The sequence below is a fragment of the Dendropsophus ebraccatus genome, chromosome 4, assembly GCF_027789765.1.
Source record: "Dendropsophus ebraccatus isolate aDenEbr1 chromosome 4, aDenEbr1.pat, whole genome shotgun sequence".
Taxonomy (NCBI): Eukaryota; Metazoa; Chordata; class Amphibia; order Anura; family Hylidae; genus Dendropsophus; species Dendropsophus ebraccatus.
This window is the reverse complement of record NC_091457.1, coordinates 56,564,059-56,585,407: the sequence shown is the minus strand read 5'-3', so window position 1 is coordinate 56,585,407 and position 21,349 is coordinate 56,564,059. Positions and strand designations below refer to the sequence as shown.

Sequence of the window (21,349 nt, the reverse complement as noted above, 5' to 3'; positions counted from 1 at the left end):
TTTATTCTTGATTTGGTGATCAGAAGAGTGTACACTAGGAGGCGTCCCTTGTCTTTTTAAGTTCCTGTTGTTCAAATACGCTTACATGCACCTGTCAGTGTTGCTATAAACAATTATCTGCTAATGTTAAGAAAATACACACTTATCTAAATATCTATAATATTTGAATATTTTTGATATTATGCAATCTAAATAACATTGAAGTAAACTCTTATATGCACTAAAGACATGTATGAGTTGTATACATAATTTATTTAATAAAATATTGTAAAAATAAACAGTTCAAATAAAATGTGCATTCATAAGTGAGGTATGGCATCAAATCCGCTGCTAATCTGCCGCTAGTCATCAACGTTCTCATTGTCATGAAGTCTTTTCTTGACCTGCTCTCCACCTTGTTGACCTGACATGTTAACACTTTCTTCTGTAATTACCCTTTTCCTCTTCCGAACAAGATTACTTTCTTCCTCGCCAAGCTTTCCTTCTGGAAGCCCTAATGTTCGAAGGCATACAATGGCTGCAGCCTGTTCTGCTAACTTCTTTGACTTGTCCCTAAAAGAAGGCACAAACAAATGTTTACATAATCAGTCATTATGGCCTGTTGTTTGAATTATGATTTTATGGTAACCCCATCAGCTAAGGATATATATATGCTATCTAGGAATGGGCCAGTCTCCCAGCTGCTAGAAATATACAGTGGCATATTTTTTTTTTTACACTTATACTAGAAGCCCCCCTGGGGGGCATCAGGGCCCAAGACACTGGGATTCTGAAAGGGTTTACAAATAAATAAATCCAAACTCACCAAAGAGTCGAACAATATTTTTTTTCATTCACAGTGACCACAGAACGGAAGAATTTATCCAGCGATCTCTGAACCTAAAGAAACAAAATATGACTTACTAAATATCTCATTTACATCATTATTACTACACATAGTGTGTGTGTGTGTGTGTGTGTGTGTGTGGGGGGAGGAAATCGGTCCCGAACATTTTTGGTTGTTGTTGCTTATATAGTGCAGTATATGCTATTATTAGAGAGTAAGATGTGTGTGTATACCTTATGCTTACCTGTTTTAGCTGGCAGGTATTGAAATTCCGCTATATTTGATCATCTTTGCTCTCGGAATGAATTTCTAACGCTGCCTACCTTTCCCATGAAGCCTCTAACTTTTCTGGGAGGGGGGGGGGGGGATGTGCAGCGTCATTATTGAAGTTCCTAATGAGATCACCCAATGAGTTAATTAAGCTGGTGGAGTCAAGCAAGGTGAGACTCATAAATGGGTTGGCGTCAGTTCACAGCATGTGCAGTTTAATGCACTCTTCTACTCAAAGTGCATTTTATTTTAGAAATATTGTTATGAGAGGAAGGTGATTTGACCTATCATCACAATTAAATTGAGATTTGAAATCTTTAGGCTCCATTCTCACGTTCCGTGAAATGCCTGTAATGGACTCTCCCCCTGCCTGGGCAGCATCTGTAATTAGATGCTGGGAGTGGGGGAACTGTACAGATATGCGCCACGTTGTAATTACAGTGCCGCACTGCTGATTCATTACAGCGCCACGCATATCTATACAGTTCCCCCGCTCCCAGCATCTAATTACAGATGCTGCCGGGCGGGGAGACAAGCATTTCACGTCCGTGTTCCATGAGGAACACGAAATGTGGAAATGCAGCCTTAGGCTATGTAGCATGTTGATTTTTACTGAATTTTTCACACATTTTACTGTGGTTTTGCTGCAACTGTCCAACATTGTTGTTAAAATTGTACAATTGCGGTCAAATGGCACATTTTCCATCACACTTTTTGGAAAATCCGAGTGAAAATAATAAAACAAAAAGGAACCAAAAACACAATGGGGGACATTTATTAAGTCCCCCGCATTTAAAATATCCCCGCATCTCCGGCGCTACGAAGATTTATGTAGAGGCGGACTGCCTCTACATAAATCCCGTGCGCGGCAGTGCACACGGCAGAAAACCTACGCCACCTGAAAGGTGGAGTAGGTTTTCGGCGTATCTTTTGCCGGAGAAAAAAATAAATCGTGCGGACTCTTGAGTCCGCCCCCCCCCCCCCCGTCGCGCCCCTTCCACACCACCACCCCGGCCCCCCCGGCGGAAAGTGCCGATATGCGAATATTTTCTTCGCAAATCGGCCATTTGCAAATAAAATAATATGCAAATCGGCACTTTCCGCCGATATGCACCTTAATACATGTCCCCCAATGTGTGTTATCAGAAAGATTGTTTCAATCAAGTTTTTATGTTCTAGATATTTTAAAGAATTTCAGTGTTTTTGTTTTTTTAATTTTTCAATCCTGAAATCTTGCAGTTTTTATTCTAGGTCTAAAACTAAGCAGAAACCTGTCGCTGCAGGAACTTCAGGCAAAGCTGAAAGCGGTGGGGCTAGAAGATAGAGCCAGATGCCGGATCACAGGCAGCATGTCTGGTGTGTATAGACTGCTTGTGATCTGGAAACTGACAGCATAGATATATACATATCTGGTATCGTTCATTCAACCCATCTGTGCGATCTGTGCCATCTTTTTTCCACGTCAATGCATCGCAAATAAGCTGATTGGCGCTAATTTACAGCCCCTACAGATGAGAAATCTGCCTGTCTAAAAGTTCGCTAAGGAGCAAGGCAATCCAAAACCCCTTAGACCTATGCACTTCTCCTGCACTTTATCTATGACTTGCTGGGCATATTTATGTGGAGGAAAAGCCATAAACCACTCTAGTCTAGTGGATATGACTGCAATATCTGCATTACACAGCAGACAATGTGAAAACTGACATCTCTCCTCAAACCTCAAATTACATATTCTGATTGTTGAGCGATACACACAGCTTTAAGCTCTACCCAAAAAACACTTTTTTCCTTTTTTTAGTAAATGTAGTAAATCTGCTGGTTTTATTTCTTGTTAAGAGAAGTTTGATAAACTTACTGTATGGTAAACTGGCTGCGGCAATGTTTCCTTCCTGCACCACTCCAAGAGAAACATCTTAGGAGTAATCTGAGGAAGGTAGTCTTTTCTATAGAGGAGGAAAAAAGGAGACGACATTAGCGAAAAACAGAAAACAAAAATTCTGCATGGAAATCTCATATACAGTTTATAATATCGCCACGTGTAATCCATGTTTTTTATTAATAGGAAGCTATCTTTGATGTATGCTACTCTATGTCTATATCTGCAGCATGCATGAGTTGGGTAATTTATACATCCAACTTCCAAATGTAAGCTGTGTTCTAGTATCTATATTTATATACTGATTTCTAAAGATCCGGTACAGAGAGGATGATTTCCTGTGAGAGGTTTCCCTGATGTCAGATTTATTGCTTATGACTTGAGTTAAAGGAGAACTCTGGACAAAATGTATTTTTTAATATGTTATTACTAGAGATGAGCGAACCGGGTTCGACATTTGATTAGCGGTGGCTGCTGAACTTGGATAAAGCTCTAAGGTTGTCTGGAAAACATGGATACAGCCAATGACTATATCCATGTTTTCCACATAGCCTTAGGGCTTTATCCAAGGTCAGCAGCCACCGCTAATCAAATGCTGAAAGTTTGGGTTCGGATGGACTTGAGAATAATCGAGGTTCGCTCATCTCTAGTTATTACATAAAGAAAGTTAGACAAATTCCTAATAAATACTAATTAAAGGGGTTGGCCACTTTATAGTAAAATAGGTCAGTACAAAGTATTTGTAAGTGTGCATAATGTATATACTGACAGCAGCTTCCTTTGTACCTCATAGAGCTAAAATCAGACTCCCCTTCACCAGGCTGGGCTGCCCTGCTCTGTTTTGTTTCTGTCCATAAAATGGCCAACATGGAGGAGCATGTGACCATGCCCTGTCCCCTGTGTCCTCCATAGACATATACAGGCTCAGTGGTGGATACTGGGGGGCGGGGCCTGGTCACATGCTCCTCCAGATCAGCAATCTTATGGACCAAAACAACACAGAGCAGGAAAGCCCAGCCTGGAGGAGGAGAGTCAGATTTTAGCTCTATGAGGTACACAGGGAGCTGCTGTCAGTATATACAGTGAGTACACTTACTAATACTGTACATTGAGCAATTTTACTTTAAAGTGTCCAACCCCTTTAAGGGAAATGTAAATATAGTGCTATTTCCCTCAATTTGGTAGGTCACACAGGCTTCAATTTCTCAAAAAAAAAAAGAAGAAAAGTGACGTCATGACCCAGGTGTATGTACCCGCAGGGGGCACAGTATATGTAGAAGTCTATGCAGAAACTATAAGTAGTGGAATCAGTGCGTTCTCCCTCCCTTGGACATCACAAACACCGGGCCCGAAGGGAGGGTGGAAATTGCAGACACGGGATGGGAGGGAGAACACACTGATTCCACTACATATAGTTTCTACATAGATTTCTACATATACTGTGCCCCCTGCTGGACCCTGCGGGTACGTACACCCGAGTTTTAACGTCACGTTTGTTTTGGTTGGTTTTTTTTTTTTAGAGAAATTGAAGCCTGCCTAATCTACTAAATTGAGGGAAATAGCACTACATGTGCATTTCCCATAATTAGTGTACATTAGAATCTTGTCTAGGATCTCCTTTAAATCTGAATCTTAAATCTTTTTGTACAAAAGGATGTAATGCAGAATCAGGGCTGTACAAATAATTATTGATGGCACAATGCATGTAAATGTAAATGCTGCTTATAGTGACATTTACACCTAGCATTGTTATCAAGTTCAGTTTGGCCCTGTTGTTCAGTGGAGTGTACAGTGTTTCTCAAGACTCATCTGCTTGTCTACAAGGCATATGATAGAATATCAGGACTAGGAATCTGTATACATAGATTAGCCCTGCCCCCAATAATAAGGAATACAGAGAATAAATTGTCAACAAGTGCCCTGGTTATTTATGTTGTTGCATATCAGAAATGAAAGAAAATAAAAATACAGTATATATTATGTACATAAATTATCTTTATTAGGTCTCATACCTTTCAAACCTTACAGGCATTTGAATCAGGTCATGGTTTTCCTCATTGTCATTTTCTGTTTCTACGGTCTCTTGAACGTTGACATGTATGGATACTTTCCTGGCTTCTTGAGACAACTGGCAGCTCTCATAAAATGAAGTCATTTCAAATACTTCACTAAGCAAGAACAACAGAATTGTTGACAATTCTTTAGTAGTAACTAAACTACCAGGTAATACAGCATGGGAAATTACATGGTATAAATCAATAGCTATTAGCCATGGTAACAGATTGTAACAATATTTTCTTTTATCCATAAAGGAATATACACATTAGAAACAAGCAAAAAAAAGACACATCACATAATGAGGATATATCTCTGCAAAACAAACTCAGATACGTGCAGGTATATTTTACAAGTGATAGCATTTTCCTAGAATAAGCGTTTTACCTTCTTAACAAACAAAATATTACAACATATTAGAAACTTAAAACTCACCAAATATCCAAAGTTGACTGTGTTCCGTGAAGTTTTCTACCCAGAGGAGATTCAAGCTGGTCTCGCATCATTTGGCACAAGCAGTATTTAGTATTGGTGTAGTGATTGTTGTATATAACTGCCTGTTTAAGGAAAAGAAATATGATGTACACCATAGAACAATACTACAATCCGTAAAAGAAAAAGAAAAAAAATCTATAAATTCACCAGTATAGATGTAGATTTAATAGAGAAAATACTGGCTGCCTGTAGATGCCACTACAGAGAGGCATGGGGCTTACTGCAAACTGTGTCATGTGAGTTCAATATATACCAGTGCACAGTAAGAGCTCCTAGGTGCTCCTTGGTGTAAGTCTAGATCGGAACACGCTTACTGAGCCCATATATGATAATTCTTAGCGATGTCCAGGCAGCCCTCTAAAATAAAACTATACATACCTCTCCACGCTCCCTGATGTCCTGCTAGCTTTGTGCTGCTCCCTGCGGTGAATTGACATGCCGCTCGGTCAATCACAGATATTGGCTGAGCGGCCTGTTACTTCGGACACTGCCAGGAGCGGGCCAAAGCTAGCAGGAAATCAGGAGCGTGGAGAGGTATGTATAGTTTTTTTTTCCCCCCTACAGATTCATCAGCCGTTGGCCGCACATCACTATTACACGTAGCAATACACGCCCGGTGGCTTATGATTTTAGATCAGGACCTAAAGACACAATCAGGCGACGATTGTTGTCATCGGCTGATCATTGTCTTTATTACACAGAGTTATGATCTACCGAACCGGCCTGATTCTGCAGATTATCGCTCAGTGTCATAGGGCTCTAAGTCTTGGGTGACCTTGGGCAGCAAACGTGTCATGCTTTTAATCTATGTACATATACAGGATTTTAGAGCTCTTTGTGATTTTGAACATATTCCATATGTATCATGTTCAGAAACCATGGTAAAGAATACAAAATACTAAAAAAAAAGTTGGAAACATCATTTTAAAATCTATGTGAGTGAGGCTCCACGTAGTTCATACAACTGAAATTTCTCATTTCTTAATGTTTTCAAAATTAGCTGGGCAACATTAAAGGACAACTCCGGCGGGACCCCCCCCAAAAAAAAAAACACAGACACACACAGACACCATACTCACCATCCCTCCGGTGACGATCGCCACTCCATTCGCCCGCCGTCCGCCTCACCGTCACCTGCGTCCGCCGTCCAGCGATGTCTCTTGCTTCCGGGTCCATGAGAGAGAAAAGGCTGCCAGTGCGCTTGCGCATCGGTTGCCTTTTCATTGGCTGGAGCGCATCACATGGCTTCCAGCAAGCTCAGCCAATCAGGGCTGAGCAAGCTGGAAGCCATGTGATGCGCTCCAGCCAATGAAAAGGCTGCTGGTGCGCATGTGCACCAGCAGCCTTTTCTCTCCCATTCACTCTCAATGAAGACGCCGAGGAGGAAGAAGACCCGGACCGCCCCCCAGCTCTGACATCACCCGACACCAGAGAAGGGGACCGTCACGACCGTAATAAGTAATGTATATATTCTTTAACTTCCGGGGTGGGGGGTCCGGGTCGGAAAGTGGGGGAAGGGGGCCAGACCAGGTATTTAACCACATTACAAAGTTATATAACTTTGTAATGTGTGTTAAATAAGCCAAAAAAATTTTTCGCCGGAGTTGTCCTTTAAAGTGACCAAGGATTCCATGCAAATGTTTGCCAAAACAACTGTGAAATCTGAGAATCCATGTCCGAAATCCAAGGCTTTTCCCTAAAGATTTCTGATGTGGGAAGTGACTGATTTTTTTCATATGGAAAACTATCTGCACTGGGCCTTATGGTGGCCATACATCTTTAATACCTATCGGTTGGACATTCGCTCGCTCGACAGTTATCTCTTCAGCAACAACCATACCCATAAATGTTTTGCCGAATATTCCTATGTTCTGTATAGGGGGAGTAGGGGCAAATCGCACTGGCGACGGCCTCTCTCTTCAAGAACAAAGGGGTTAAACTCTTAAAGACGCATGACGTACCGGTATGTCATGCGTCCGCAAGAGGTGTTCAGAGCGGGGGTGCACGGCGCCCCCGCTCTGAACCGCCGCGTTCCCGGGTGCCGCGTGTAGCCCGCTAATTCAGTAATCGGATGCAGCTGTCAAAGTTGGCAGCTGCTTCCGATTACTGTATGCAGCACTTCCCTGGTGTCTAGTGGGGAGGATCGCTCCTCAGGGACGTTGTTCCGGAGGAGCGATCCACACATCCTTTACCTGCCGGGGTCTTCGCTAAAATGGCGCTGATCCCGGCTCGGCACTCGGATGCTTTCGGCTGCAGCAGCCGAAAGCAAACGAATGCCGATCTCATTGATCTTTGCTGTATAAGTATACAGCAAAGATCTCAATGAGAGATCAGTGCACTTATACTAGAAGTCCCCCAGGGGGATAAAAGCGATATAAGCCTGGGAATGGAGCGATTTTAAGGAACATATATTTGTTAACAATAGTTTGAATTTTTTACAGGCCATCAGATACAAGAAAACTTATACATGTTATATATCGTTGTAATCGTAACGACTTGAGGAACATGCATAACAACTCAGTTTTATCCCAGGGCGAATGGCGTAAAAACAAAAAAACTCTAAATAAAAGAAATGCGTTTTTTTGTTCAATTTCACCACACATTGAATTTTTTCTTGGTTTCGCAGTGTACTTTATGCAAAAATTCAGCCTGTCATTGCAAAGTACAATTAGTGACGCAAAAATAAGGGCTTATGTGGGTTTCTAGGTGGAGAATGCAAGTGCTATGGCCTTTTAAACACAAGGAGGAAAAAATGAAAACGCAAAAAAGAAAATTGGCTCCGTCCTTAAGAGGTTAAACACTAAAGTCTTATCACGGCCATACCCTATCTAGTGTATAGGGGGAGATTTATTAAGAATGGTGTACTCTTACTCCAGTCTTAAATAAAGCCCTGCCCCTTTTACCTGGCCTGATTTACTAAGAGGTGCACACCTCTTGGTAAATCTGCCAAGACAATTTTACACCTCCAATCAGGCAAGCAGGGCTTACCCCTGGCGAACGCCACAGAAAAGGGTAAAATCTGCCCCTGTTCCGTGGTGTATGCCAGAGACGCAGATTGATAAACCTTTAGAGCTCAGACAGTTTTGTTTTCAAGCAAATTGACAAGTCTGTAAGGCCACTGTGTCCAGATTTTACTTTTTCAAAGGTTGTTAAAAGGTTAAGTAGTGGTATTTTCTATGCACAAGTCTGACAAAACAATTATTTGTATGAATCATTAAAAAATTGTTCAATGTACAGTCTTTAGTCAGCTTCACACAACAGCAAAAGAAAATCTAAAGGAAAACACCCACATGTCTAATATAATCCCGCATGACATCTTCTAGAGGCAGAAGACCCTCTCTTCTAAAAACTGAGGGATTCCACATGGCTGCTCGAGCAATCATGACAGCTGAAGCAGCTGTGACGGATCTAAATGCTTCTATGTCATGGAACTCTCGTATCAGTTCTTGTGAGCCTCCGCTGAAAAGCAAATTGATGTCACATTAAATACAAATCATCAAACAAACAATAATCAAATTCGGTAAAACATATTAAAGGACAACTCCAGCCAAAACTATTTTTTAATATGTTATTACTTATGGAAAGTTAGACAAATTTCTAATGTACATTAATTATGGGGAATGCACATATAGGGCTATTTTCCTTAATTTAGTACATCAAGGAGACTTCAGATTCTCGAAAATACTGTAACAACACGATGCGGGGGTGTAATTCCAATGGAGTGTCCAACAGGGGGCGCACTATATATAGAAGTCAATGAGTACCATTGACTTCTATATATAGTGCTCCCCTGCTGGACACTCCATTGGAATTACAATGGATGTGTATGTGAATGTAAAATACAGTATGTTTTTGATTGAATACATTAATGGAATACTTTGAGGAGCAAGTGTCCTTGCTCCCCAAAGTAATCCATAAATGTATTTAACCACTACATTTGGAGGGCACCAAGCAGGGAGGGTGAGATGTGCCTATGCATGTACCTCCCCCCTCCCTCCCTGCTCGGTGCTGGTGCTGCTGCCACATATACACAGTACTACTCCTCCCATTATCTGCTCATAGTATGAGCATATAATGGGGGAGTAGTACCTGTGCTATCCCCATAACGCCGCCACCACACAGCTGCTCCTCACAAGGGCTTCAGCATGCCCCCTCCGCCGCTCCCCCTCCTAGCTAACAATTTCTAACTATCCCGCCGCTCACAGCCTCTCTCCGCCGCTTTCTGCTCCCCCATACAGCCTCCCGGTTCGCACTGCATGCTTCCTGTCCCGGGCCGGCATGCAGTGCGGACCGGGAGGCTGTATGTGGGAGCGGAGAGCGGCGGCAGTGAGCGCCGGAGAGCGGCGGCAGTGAGCGCCGGAGAGCGGCCACCAGCGGCGGAGAGAGGCGGTCAGCGGCGGACAGCGGCAGGATAGTTAGAAATTGTTAGTTAGGAGGGGGAGCAGCGGAGGGGGCATGCTGAAGCTCTTGTGAGGAGCAGCGGCGTTATGGGGATAGCACAGGTACTACTCCCCCATTATATGCTCATACTGGGAGGAGTAGTACTGTGTATATGTGGCAGCAGCAGCACTGAGCAGGGAGGGAGGGGGGAGGTACATGCATAGGCACATCTCTGCCTCCCTGCTCGATCCCCTCCAAATGTAGTGATTAAATACATTTATGGATTACTTTGGGGAGCAAGGACACTTGCTCCCCAAAGTATTCCATAAATGTATTCAATCAAAAACATACTGTCTATTACATTTACATACACATCCATTGTAATTCCAATGGAGTGTCCAGCAGGGGCGCACTATATATAGAAGTCAATGGTACTCATTGACTTCTATATATAGTGTGCCCCCTGTAGGACACTCCATTATAATTACACCCCAGATTTGTGACGTCACAGCATTTTAGAGAATCTGAAGTCTCCCTGATTTTATATTTTATTTTTTTATATCTACAGACCAGGTGTTTACTGTGTGTATGCTGGGAGGAGTATAAACGGTAAGCCCTTGCACCTGTGGGTTGCTGTTGCACCTTTTGTTTTTTGTCTGTACTTAAGCCACAAGCAGCGTGCAACCTGCAGTGCGAACAGTCATAGTCATAGATGTGCTGCCAAAATTTCCCTTGTCTTCTCGCTTGTGCCTGCTCCCCGCATGTGGCTGGTGGAACTTTAGAGACAGTCTCTGAAGTGACAGGTTGCTCAGCCAATCACTGAACAATTTAGGACAGAGCTGTAGCCAGTGATTGGCTGAGCGGCCTTTCACTTAAAAGACTGGTGTAAAAGCTTCAGCGGCTGCGGCGTGGAACGGGCAGAAGTGAGAAGAACACTGGAGAGTGTGGACAGGCAAGTTATTTTTTTACACAGTCATCACCTGTCAGCCACTTATCACTATAACATGTAGTAATGCATGGTTGGCAACCAATTGTTTTAGGTCAGGATCAAAAGACACGATCAGCCAATGATCGTTGTCATCGGCTGATCGTTGTCTTTATTGCAAGGAGTAATCTGCAGAATCGGCCTGATTCAGCAGATTATCGCTGCATGTAATTGGGCTCTAACGTGCAAACTGTGAGCATGGAATATCTTTTTCTAATCCTGCATGAAACCTTTATTCTTTCTCACAGTCCACTGCTGTAAATCAGTGTGATAATTTGTCACCTACAGTGCAGTGCCTAGCTGCCTAATCGATGTAGAGATGTGTCTGTAAATGAAATTGTGCTGTAAGAGGCAGCAACTGGCTATTGCAATCACATTGTCATTGTTTTTATTCACAGACAGACAAGAAATATCTTGAAAAAGGTAAGTAATTGAAACAGAAAGCATAAGTAAAACTTTACCCCTATACAATGATTAAGCATTAGAAACCTAAAGTTAGAAAACCGTGTTAAAGGAGAAGTCCAGCGAAATTTTTTATTAAAGTACTGTATTGTATTGTCCCCCAAAAGTTATACAATTCTCCGATATACACTTATTATGGGAAATGCACATAAAGTACTTTTTCCCCCTGCACTTACTACTGCATCAAGGCTTCACTTCCTGGATAACATGATGATGTCACCACCCGACTCCCTGAGCTGTGCAGGCTGTGGCTGCTGGAGAGGATGATGGCAGGAGGACACTGAGGGACACAGGGCACTGGAGGGACACTGAGCATCCCTCTGCCATCATCCTCTCCAGCAGCCACAGCCCGCACAGCTCTGGGAGTCGGGTCGTGACATCAACATTTTATCCAGGAACTGTTGATTCAGTAGTAAGCTCAGGGAAAAAAGCACCTTATGTGTATTTCCCGTAATAAGTGTATATTGGTGAATTGTATAACTTTTGGGGGACAATACAATCCTTAAATAAAAATTTTCACAGGACTTCTCCTTTAAATCTTGCACACTGCAACATGACTTACTTGGCAATAACTGGAATTGACACAGCTTCAGCTATGGCCTTGATAAAATCACAGTGGACAGGATGCTGTTGCCTTTCCTCTTTTTTCCTTTAAGAATAATAATTAGAATTAAATAATTTTTCATATGTTACTAAAAGGTGTATTACGAAATCAGAATGGTCGTTTGTATGGGACTTCTAACTATAATACAAAGAAAATAATCCCTATTGGCATAATGGGTATTTATCGCAGTACCCTGAATGCATCTTGTATAATTTAGCAGTTCATTATGAGGTCAACTACAATGTTCAGGACCCATAAAGTGTCCCTGTCACTTATAAAAATTTTTTGGACATGTCATGTCAAAAGTATTGATCGGTCAGGATCTTAGTGAGCAAACCTCTACACACCCCACAGTTATAGCTATATTCAAAATTAAAGTTAAAAATAGCCACTTGTAGTTATTGATTTAGAAAGCATATAAATCCATATAATTCTTATCATACATATAGTTCCTCTTTTTATATTGGCAGAGTACAATGCTGTCTGTATGAGAAGCTTGTCTCATCAGACTTCCTAATTTTTCATAGATATAGAAATATCATCCAGAATGAGTAGAGCCTTGTAAATTAAACTAAAGGTCTTCCCATCTTAACTAATAAAGTTATACTTGAAGGGCACACCAAGTTAGGCCATGTTACCATGTTGCAAAACACCGGCTGTTCTGTGACCCGGCCAGGTCACGGTACAGCCGATGTCAGAGAAGATCAACCCAGCCGGTACTGCAGTACTGGCCAGAGGATCTTCACTGCCACTGAATTCGGATGCGGGCGCATCGGTGTCCACCCGCATGCAAATTCCCTGCTGCTTACAATGGAGCGTGCGGCCAGAGCCACACGCTCCATTGTGTGCACTGACAGGTTTTCTGAGGCTGCTATTCACTGAACAGCGGCTGCAGAAAACTGACATGTCAGTTTCTTGTGGCGCCACTAGGGATCCCGGTGTATACACTCCTGCCGGGATTCCTTAGAAGGCAGCACTACATAAGTTCCGTAATAATCACAGATGTTGTTACAACAGTTGTGATTATTACGAAATTTACGTAGTGTGAACATAGCCTTAAAGTGTAGCTGTCGTTATAACTTTCAATACCTAAATCAACAGTATATGTGATATAATGATATAAAGCAAGTTTGCAATTTACATTATTTTATTTTTAGTTATCATGGAAAACATGACACTTTGTTTTCCCACTTTTTGGTTTTCTCAAAGACACAGAAAACAGAAGTCCCATGTTTCCCAGGTCATCTGTGCTCACAGAGAGAAGTCATGTCATTGATGGACACATTGAGCTGTGACTCTCTGTACTGGCCAGAATTCCTGTGTTTAGTCTGTTTTGTTCAACCAGCACAAGTCAGAAAATCTGCCTTCAGGAGACTGGACCTGGATTTCTGGTAAGTTCAGCTTTGTTTTAAAGCATGATAACAACAAAAAATGTATATTGCAAACTTGCTTTATGTAACATCAACTGTTAATTTAGATTTTGAAAGTTAAAATGACAGTGACACTAAGTATTTTTACAAATACATTCATTTAGCAAATGTGGCCCCTTCTTTTGATATGCCGCTCACAGTAACAAAAAGTGCTTATCAGAACAGAGGGAAGTAAATCCACGTGAACCCATCAATTTTCCAACAAAACAAAAGTAAATGGGCAGAGCCCAACAGTAGTTGTGAAGCAACCACTAAACAGGACAACTCCTTCAAAAGAAGAAGGGTAGTGAGAGTAGAGAGCAGACAACAGAAAAGGAGAGAGGGACAAAAACAAAAGCGGAGAAAAGAAAGGTGGAGAAAAAAAGGAAAGGGGGGATATATCCATAAGCTGTATCCATGTATTCCAGGACTCCCTTCAGCCACTTGCTTGAGGTTTGCTCATCGCTACTCAATACATATTGACAGTAAAGAGCCCTTTGGATTGTTCCTCTCCTGGTAGCGGGTAAAAACAACTATTTAAAAACAGATGTAACTCCCAGTAGAGTTACCCTTATATAATGAAAGAATCAACATATGACTATAGCAATTTAGAAAAACATTTACCTTCCATGAACTGCAATAGCTGCCACACCAGTTCTCTCAATTATCTTCACAAGATCGACCGTTTCTTTAAGCTAAAAAAATGACATTTGTTAATTTATAACAACAATAGTGACAGATGGTCATGAGGGGATGAAGTAAAATACTTTAGAAAAAGTATGGGATGACCTTGTGAGAGGAATGAAATTCAGAATATTAGTAATGCTGGTTCTCCCTTTTATTATTTCACTGATATATACTTTATGGATGGCATATACACCTACACAATCTAAATCCATAAGCAATAAACCTGTTTTTAGACATGGCAGTACAGAACACAGAAAAGCTTTGCTTTAAATGGAATGTGTCACCTAGAAATTTTTTTTTACCGATTTGAGCCAGGCCCTGAAAAAAGAGCAATGCAAATTCTTAAAAAATATTATATAATTATATATTATTCTAAAATAATAAAGGGGTTTTATTGACAAAACACACACAGGATAGCATCAGTCACTGATGGGCAGATGTTGACACCCGACACTCCGCTAATCAGTTGTTTAATACCCGCACTACACAGTATATAGGGCAGGAAGCAGTTAACTGTGTAGCAGCAACAAGGTGTAACTGCAGCTCAGCTCCTATTCAAGTGAATGGCAGCACAGATGCAGTAACCAGCCCATGCCACTACACAGCCCTGTTCACCTTGTAATGCACATGCAGATTACAATGGGTAAAATCTGCCGCTTGTTTAATACATGTATTATGCTGGAAAAAGCCACAGATATGTCATATGAAATCAGAAATGCAAATGTGTGGCACTTCTAAAACATTTATATGTGGCTTAACAGATGGATCAGAATATATTCAGGTACATATATACAGTGCCGTCCACTGAATATTCATACTGAAATATCAATGTAAAAAAGGAGTATGCTTGGAACACCAAAGTGGATAGAGTATGGTAAAGCTCTTACTGTAGGAAGGATGCGTATTTTACACGTTACTGGCTTGGAAATTCCATTTACTAATGTTTTCAATATCTGTGAAAAATAAAGAGCTCAGTCTAGATCTATTACAGTCATTCCAAATGCACAGACATGAAAAAATAAGAACACACATAGGATATTTATGAACCAGCAGAAATGGCACTCTGTCGCAGAGGGACCAGATGCAAATACATTTATTATTTGTGCAAATAAACATATTTGCATCGCGTCCCTCTGCCCTGTTCACACCAGAGAGACGGGGAGGGGGCCCCTGTGTGCGCCACATTTAACATTTTTCCAGCAGAAAAATGTGAAGGAAACTTTCACTGCGTGCTTACACAGAGGGGCTCCAATATGTAAAGGCATTGCACCGCTACATTAATCCAGTGAACCCTGGCGATGTGGGGACATTTTTAAGTCTGGTGCTAAAAACGATGATGATGTAACTGATGTGATGTGATACAACTGATGGGGAAAAACACAAACTGAATATTCGTTTTATAAAATGAGCCATGTCTTGTCCACTCCTGATGAAGTTATGGGAACATAACGGAACGTGTGGAGTTTAGGTGATATTGTACCAGGAGGGTTGCATGTTATTTTATGTGATTGTATTTAGGCACTTGGCACTTTCTTACAAACTTATTGGCTGCTATTCTTTATTCAGTTACATGTCTAAGTGTCTTTGTCTCTTGTATACCTGCATGCTAACCATTTGAGGCTACTGCATCTCCTCCTCCTAGCATTATGGTGTTGCCCCAATGATTGTGGGGGGTCACCAGACTGTACACTTGATCCTTTGTGATCAATTTTAAGTGGTTTTAACTTTGTTTGTGGTGTTTTCATAATAAAGATTTTTTCATTGCTTTAATTATTTTCTGTTTTGTGTGCGCATCTGGTATATGACATATACGCTGTTCTTTTTGGTTATACATGATTTCTGGAATGTGTTGAGTTGCACCACTTCATGTGATATGCAGCTGTGCCCACCATAGTTCAATTTTATTCCATTTTGGAACGATCACGTCACTCTTCAGGAGGCCAGCCTGACTGCTGCAGCCCTCCCTCATGCCAGCCCCCCTCCAGCGCGTCATTAGCTGCTCAGCCACGATTGGCTGAGCATAACAGAAGATGTCTGGGGCTTCTGTTATGCTCAGCCAATGGCGGCTGAGCAGCTGATGACTTGCTGGTGGGGGGCCAGCATAAGGGAGCACTGGAGCAGTCAGGACGGCCTCCTGAAGAGTGACGTGATCGTTCCAAAATGGCGGCCGGGGTCGACAGTGATTCCGTGAGTATACTGTATCACACTTTCAGGTCAACGATCGGGGGGTGGAAACATGGGGAAGGGGGCCATTCACATAAACACACATTACAATGTTGTATAACTTTGTAATGTGTGTTATTTAGTGCAAAAAGGTTTTATACCGCACTACCCCTTTAACAAGTGGAAAAAAGAAAGAACTGAAAAATGCCTATAGCCTTTAAAGTGATACTGTTACCCTCATGAGGCAAGTCTTTCTTTCTGCGGAATCAAGTTGCTGGTAATAAAAAAAAAATGTGAAAATGTCCTACCTCCCTCTGCTATGTTTGAATATGTTTACAAATAACTGACATTGTTTCTCTCACATATTCTATATTTACATGTTAATAAAAAACAATCAACATTTTTAATAAAAACAAATGAAAATTTTAGGAAAGAAAAATAACATGCTGCTGTATATTAAAGTGGTAGTTTACCAAAATGTGTTTTCTTTCAAATCAACTGGTGCCAGAAATCTGTAATTTATTTCTATTAAAAACTCTCAAGTCTTCCAGTACATATCAGCTGCTGTATGTCCTGCAGAAAGTGGTGTATTCTTTCCAGTCCAAATCTCTGGCACTTTCTGGCACCAGTTGATTTAAAAGAAAAACAAATTGGTGAACAACTCTTTAACATATACTTATGCTGACAGTGATGAAACTTTTTTGAAAATATTTCCCCACTGAAAACACCACTTACTTTCTCAATTTTTTCTGGATTTGATAGAAGAGCTGCTCCCATGCCGCCCTAAAGAATGGACAATTTCACAGTAAGGTGAAATTTAGACTCCAAACTGCTGACACTGTTAGACAGCTGTTAGGTAATACATCTGTCTGGGCTTCCAGTATGTAGAAAAATGCTATTAATCTAAAGTGTAAAGTGTCAAGGAGGCTTTACCAAGCTCCTAAAATAACTTCTTGCTCCCCCTTCAATGCCTATTCAAGCAGGGATAGGGATAGGAGGTAGACCAACAAGACATTACAGTCCTTAGCACTTTACGGGGCTCGTGTATGCCTCTTCGACACTTTGCACCAGGGAATAAAAGCAATGTTTTAGTTTATGGAAACACAGACAGATAAATGAAAGGTATCACACGTGTCTCCTTACCACTAACAGGGTCTGCATTTTTGGAACATGATTTGCTGCTGACAGATCCACTTTAAAGCAAACGTGTCATTTAAGGCCCTATTCCACCAACAGATCTGACGACAGATTATCTGTCAAAGATTTGAAGCCAAACCCAGGAGTGGATTTGAAAAGAGGAGAAATCCAGTCTTTCCTTTATGACCTGTTCTCTGTTTATAGTCTGTTCCTGGGTTTGGCTTCAAATCTTTGGCAGATAATCTGTCGTCAGATCTGTTGGTGGAATAGGGCCTTAAGTCTGAGCCAAGCGCATGGTGCACTCCATTGCATTGTTTAGGCATCCATGGAGATGACCACGCCGGGCTGGTACTGGGTGCGACCCACATTCTGATCCAAGTGGGGTCGCTTTAAGACCCAATAAAGACTTTGTGACAGGTAAATTTTAATGTTGGCCAAGTGTGAAAAGCAACATGAATGGCAATGGGTACCACATGCCCTATTGTTACAATGCTAACAGACTGGAAAACTATAAATCATTGTTCCCCTTCAAATCAGTATACTATTAAAAGGGGTTATTCAGCCTTATAAAACAGATTACCTAGTCTCAGATCAGTGTAGGTCTGACTGCCACCAACCCTGTCAATCAGCTGTCTTAAGTAATTGCATCATACATGTTTACCAGGAGCCAGATCCCCACCGATCCAATATTGATGGCCTATTCTAAGGATTTTATTAAGCTGGATAACCCTGTTAAAAGTAATAAGTAATATTGTGCTTCCATCTGTATTCTCTTTAATTCACAAGGCTGAAATTCCCCCTTCCAAAACATAGAAATACTGAAGGGTACTGGCAGAACGATGCTCGAATTAAACTCAATGCATTAAACATTTTTGGTTTTCACAAAAGACTGTTTTCTGTACAGTTATATTTTTCTCACTGAATCCTTTCGTCTACCATAGGCAAAAAAAAAAAAAAAAGTCTATTGCATAAATGGAGAGACAAAAGAAATACAACTTGATGTTATTTTGTTTGCAGTTACTATCACTAGCTGCACTGATGTGAGGGAGACAACTTTCCCTGAACTGTGCTGAAGTGGTTGCTGGAAAATACTTACAACCATTAAAGTGGTTCTTCAGAGAAAATATATCTCTTTAAATCAACTTAAATCAAAGTTATACAGGACTTCACTTAAAGAAAATATCAGCTGCTGTGTGCCTTGCAGGAAGTGGTGTACTCTGACAGAGTGCTTCCTGCTGCCACCTCTGTCCTGTTCTGTCCTGCTGCCAACTCTGTCCTGTCCAGTTACATAGCCACAGTAACCGATGGGCACAGCCATCCCCAAATTAAAGTGCACACAATTTGGCAAGTCTCGGGTATATTCTCTGGACTGGCCAGTGCAGGGGAAAGGTAGAATTATATTAGGGCTAGTCGAATGAATTTGCCAGATTAAGCGAGTATGATATACTACCTTGTTGGTGTCTTCAACTAAAAGTAACGTATACCTAACACTGATGCACGTCTGGTCCACATTAGAGAACATTTAGTGCACTATCATTTTATTACTTTATTTAAAAAATGAGAATTATGAAATTATTAGGATTATGACCATTGTGACACTGGAGTGTGCTGCAGGTTGTCTATGTTAGTTGACTTCAAATGTGAATACTCTTAGCATGTTTACTAGGTAAGTTATTTAATTCATAAGGTTCCATTCTAATCTGTGCTGTAGCTGTTATTTGAAAGCAACAATAATAGATCCAAAGAGCATCTCCTTACTAAATTAGAGTAAGGTCCAGAGGGGATTTATTTAGGTCTCTACCATGACTAAACAGGTGACTGATAAAGAACCTGATGCATATATGAACATACTGTAGCAATACTGCAAAGCACATAAAAAAAAAAAATCAAAACCAAATGAAAAAGTTAATACCTTGGTAGAATATTCCTTCGGACAACCCATGTTAATATCAATAGCAGCAACATCATTTTCTCTGCACAGAAGAAAATAGTATTATAATAACAATGAAAATATTAATGGCAGTCATTTCAACCATCTTGATAATGTACTGTGTGCACTACTCATTGTGCAAAGGGGCAGCCATACAGCATAGTGAGGTCTCAGGGAATGAGAGTCCCCGCCTCCTTGACACTATTCACTGCCCAAAGAAAGGCTTTTTTTTTTTTTTTTATTGAAAATATAAACACAAACAAAAACAACAAACGTATATTCTGATGTCTGGCTTGGGCTTCCTCTCATAATACGGATGCCAAAATATATATATAATTTAGGGCACATGACATGACAATTTTGCACATGACTGCCATTCCATTTTAACAGGGGGACTCGGAACCCCAGCTGTTAACAGTGAGTGATACCAAAGGTAAGACCCCCAGTGATCATACATTAGTTATATACGGAGTATTCCTGATAGATAGATAAATCGATAAGCAAAGAGAGTGAGCAGCACAGCAATGCAGGTGTAGGTGCCAGTGGTGGGGGTCCTGACTTCAGACCGTCTTTGTATATTAGCAGAGAATCCGCAGCACACCAAGCGTCTGTTGGATTGCTGCACTTATGAAATAAAGAAATCACAATCCTTACAAATTTTTGGTGTGCTGTGGATTCTCTGCTAATAGATAAATCGATAGATATTTTTTTTTATGCTGCACTTGCATAGAAAATAAGAAATATCTTCTTACCCCACTTGCAGGTGGGCCTCAATAACTGTCAGCTGAACAATCGTTTGGCCGACAGGTATCTCTCCTATCCTCTCAATACACAGGAACAGTGGCCAAGATACATTATTGTAAGTTTTCTGGGATATAATACTATCATAACAAAGATTTCACTGCAAATTCATAATGAGTACTACATTTCAGCCAAATGGTTATTACCTTTGGCACCCTCATCTAAGCTGTAGTAGAAAAGCCCCAATTCCTGTTCTTAGCATCTAACAGGGGCAGAAATTCTGAAATAAAATATGAAGATCTAGATGATCATAAAAAGGTCTTAAAACCCTTTCCCCCATGCTAAAGCAATGTAATATGAATATGTAACAAGATTGGTCACTCGGATGGAGCGATTATAGAACTTGCGCGACCCATAAATAAAAGACATCTCTATGAGACAATAAACTAGCCAGAAGCTGTGGGAGACTTTTTAACCCTATGTCATCATAGAGCAGAGACAACTTGCATTGCCGCTAATGCCATTCTCAGTGTAAGCGATATTGACGTTTAAAGAGATATGCACATCTCAGACGTTTACAGCATGACTACATGTCTGATAGATGGGGCTAATTTTGAAACACTAACATCTACACTGCCCGGATAGGAATAATTAAACTAGTTACAAAAGAAAATAACCAGATGTGGTGAAATCATAGGAAACTTAACAAAATGCTTTTACAAGCCTCTGATGGGTACTTATAGAGCAGCATAAATATGTCATCATTGGGATGAGTGATGTAGAAGGTCAAGCCAAACCAATCTACAAGTATCCTGCCAACCAGCAGTAATTTTAAACAGAATTTCTTAGAAACTTTCACAACATTGATAGTAAGTGCTGAGATGAGGACACAAAATAAGTGTTTCTGCTTACTGCTCCATTTATAGAAACATGACTGCTGGGGAGTTCTGCAAAAACAGCGCTGGGTTTAACCCCCTTAAGAACAAATGCCAATTTTGTTTTGCATTTTTGTTTTTTCCTCCTTGGCATTTAAGCGCCTCTTATTTTTCCATCTGCAGAGTCACATGACGGCTTGCTTTTCCGAGGGACCATTTGTACTTTTTAATGACATCCCTCATTTTACCAATAAAATGTGAAATAGAAAAACAAACAATCTGTGCAGTGAAACTGAAAACCACAATTTTGCAACTTGTGGGAGGTCTAGTTTTTATGTCTTCACATTTGCACAACTGACACATTATCTTTATTCTGTTATATTCTCATTATAAAGTTCTGTTCTGCTGCAAAATTGAGCAGTGACCCCCACTGATCTCTAGAGGGCAAAGCACA

General features: G+C 40.9%; 1 protein-coding gene across 3 annotated transcripts in view; it reads right to left on the bottom strand.

Annotated features, from left to right (window-relative positions):
- Nucleotides 1-233: 233 nt before the first annotated feature.
- Nucleotides 234-21,349, bottom strand: part of DUS2 (dihydrouridine synthase 2) — a 36,270-nt gene continuing 15,154 nt past the window's right edge. For 2 of the 3 annotated variants that reach the window (XM_069965893.1, XM_069965895.1), the window contains exons 6-16: nucleotides 19,262-19,322; nucleotides 16,948-16,995; nucleotides 14,937-15,002; nucleotides 13,987-14,057; nucleotides 11,912-11,998; nucleotides 8,813-8,981; nucleotides 5,463-5,584; nucleotides 4,985-5,140; nucleotides 2,952-3,039; nucleotides 806-879; nucleotides 234-552 (exon numbers count right to left, since the gene is read on the bottom strand). In XM_069965893.1, coding sequence (XP_069821994.1) covers nucleotides 342-552; nucleotides 806-879; nucleotides 2,952-3,039; nucleotides 4,985-5,140; nucleotides 5,463-5,584; nucleotides 8,813-8,981; nucleotides 11,912-11,998; nucleotides 13,987-14,057; nucleotides 14,937-15,002; nucleotides 16,948-16,995; nucleotides 19,262-19,322 — 1,153 coding nt within the window. In that variant the 3' untranslated portion in view covers nucleotides 234-341. The remainder of the gene's footprint in view (nucleotides 553-805; nucleotides 880-2,951; nucleotides 3,040-4,984; nucleotides 5,141-5,462; nucleotides 5,585-8,812; nucleotides 8,982-11,911; nucleotides 11,999-13,986; nucleotides 14,058-14,936; nucleotides 15,003-16,947; nucleotides 16,996-19,261; nucleotides 19,323-21,349) is intronic. The other variant, XM_069965896.1, reaches the window with a different exon arrangement.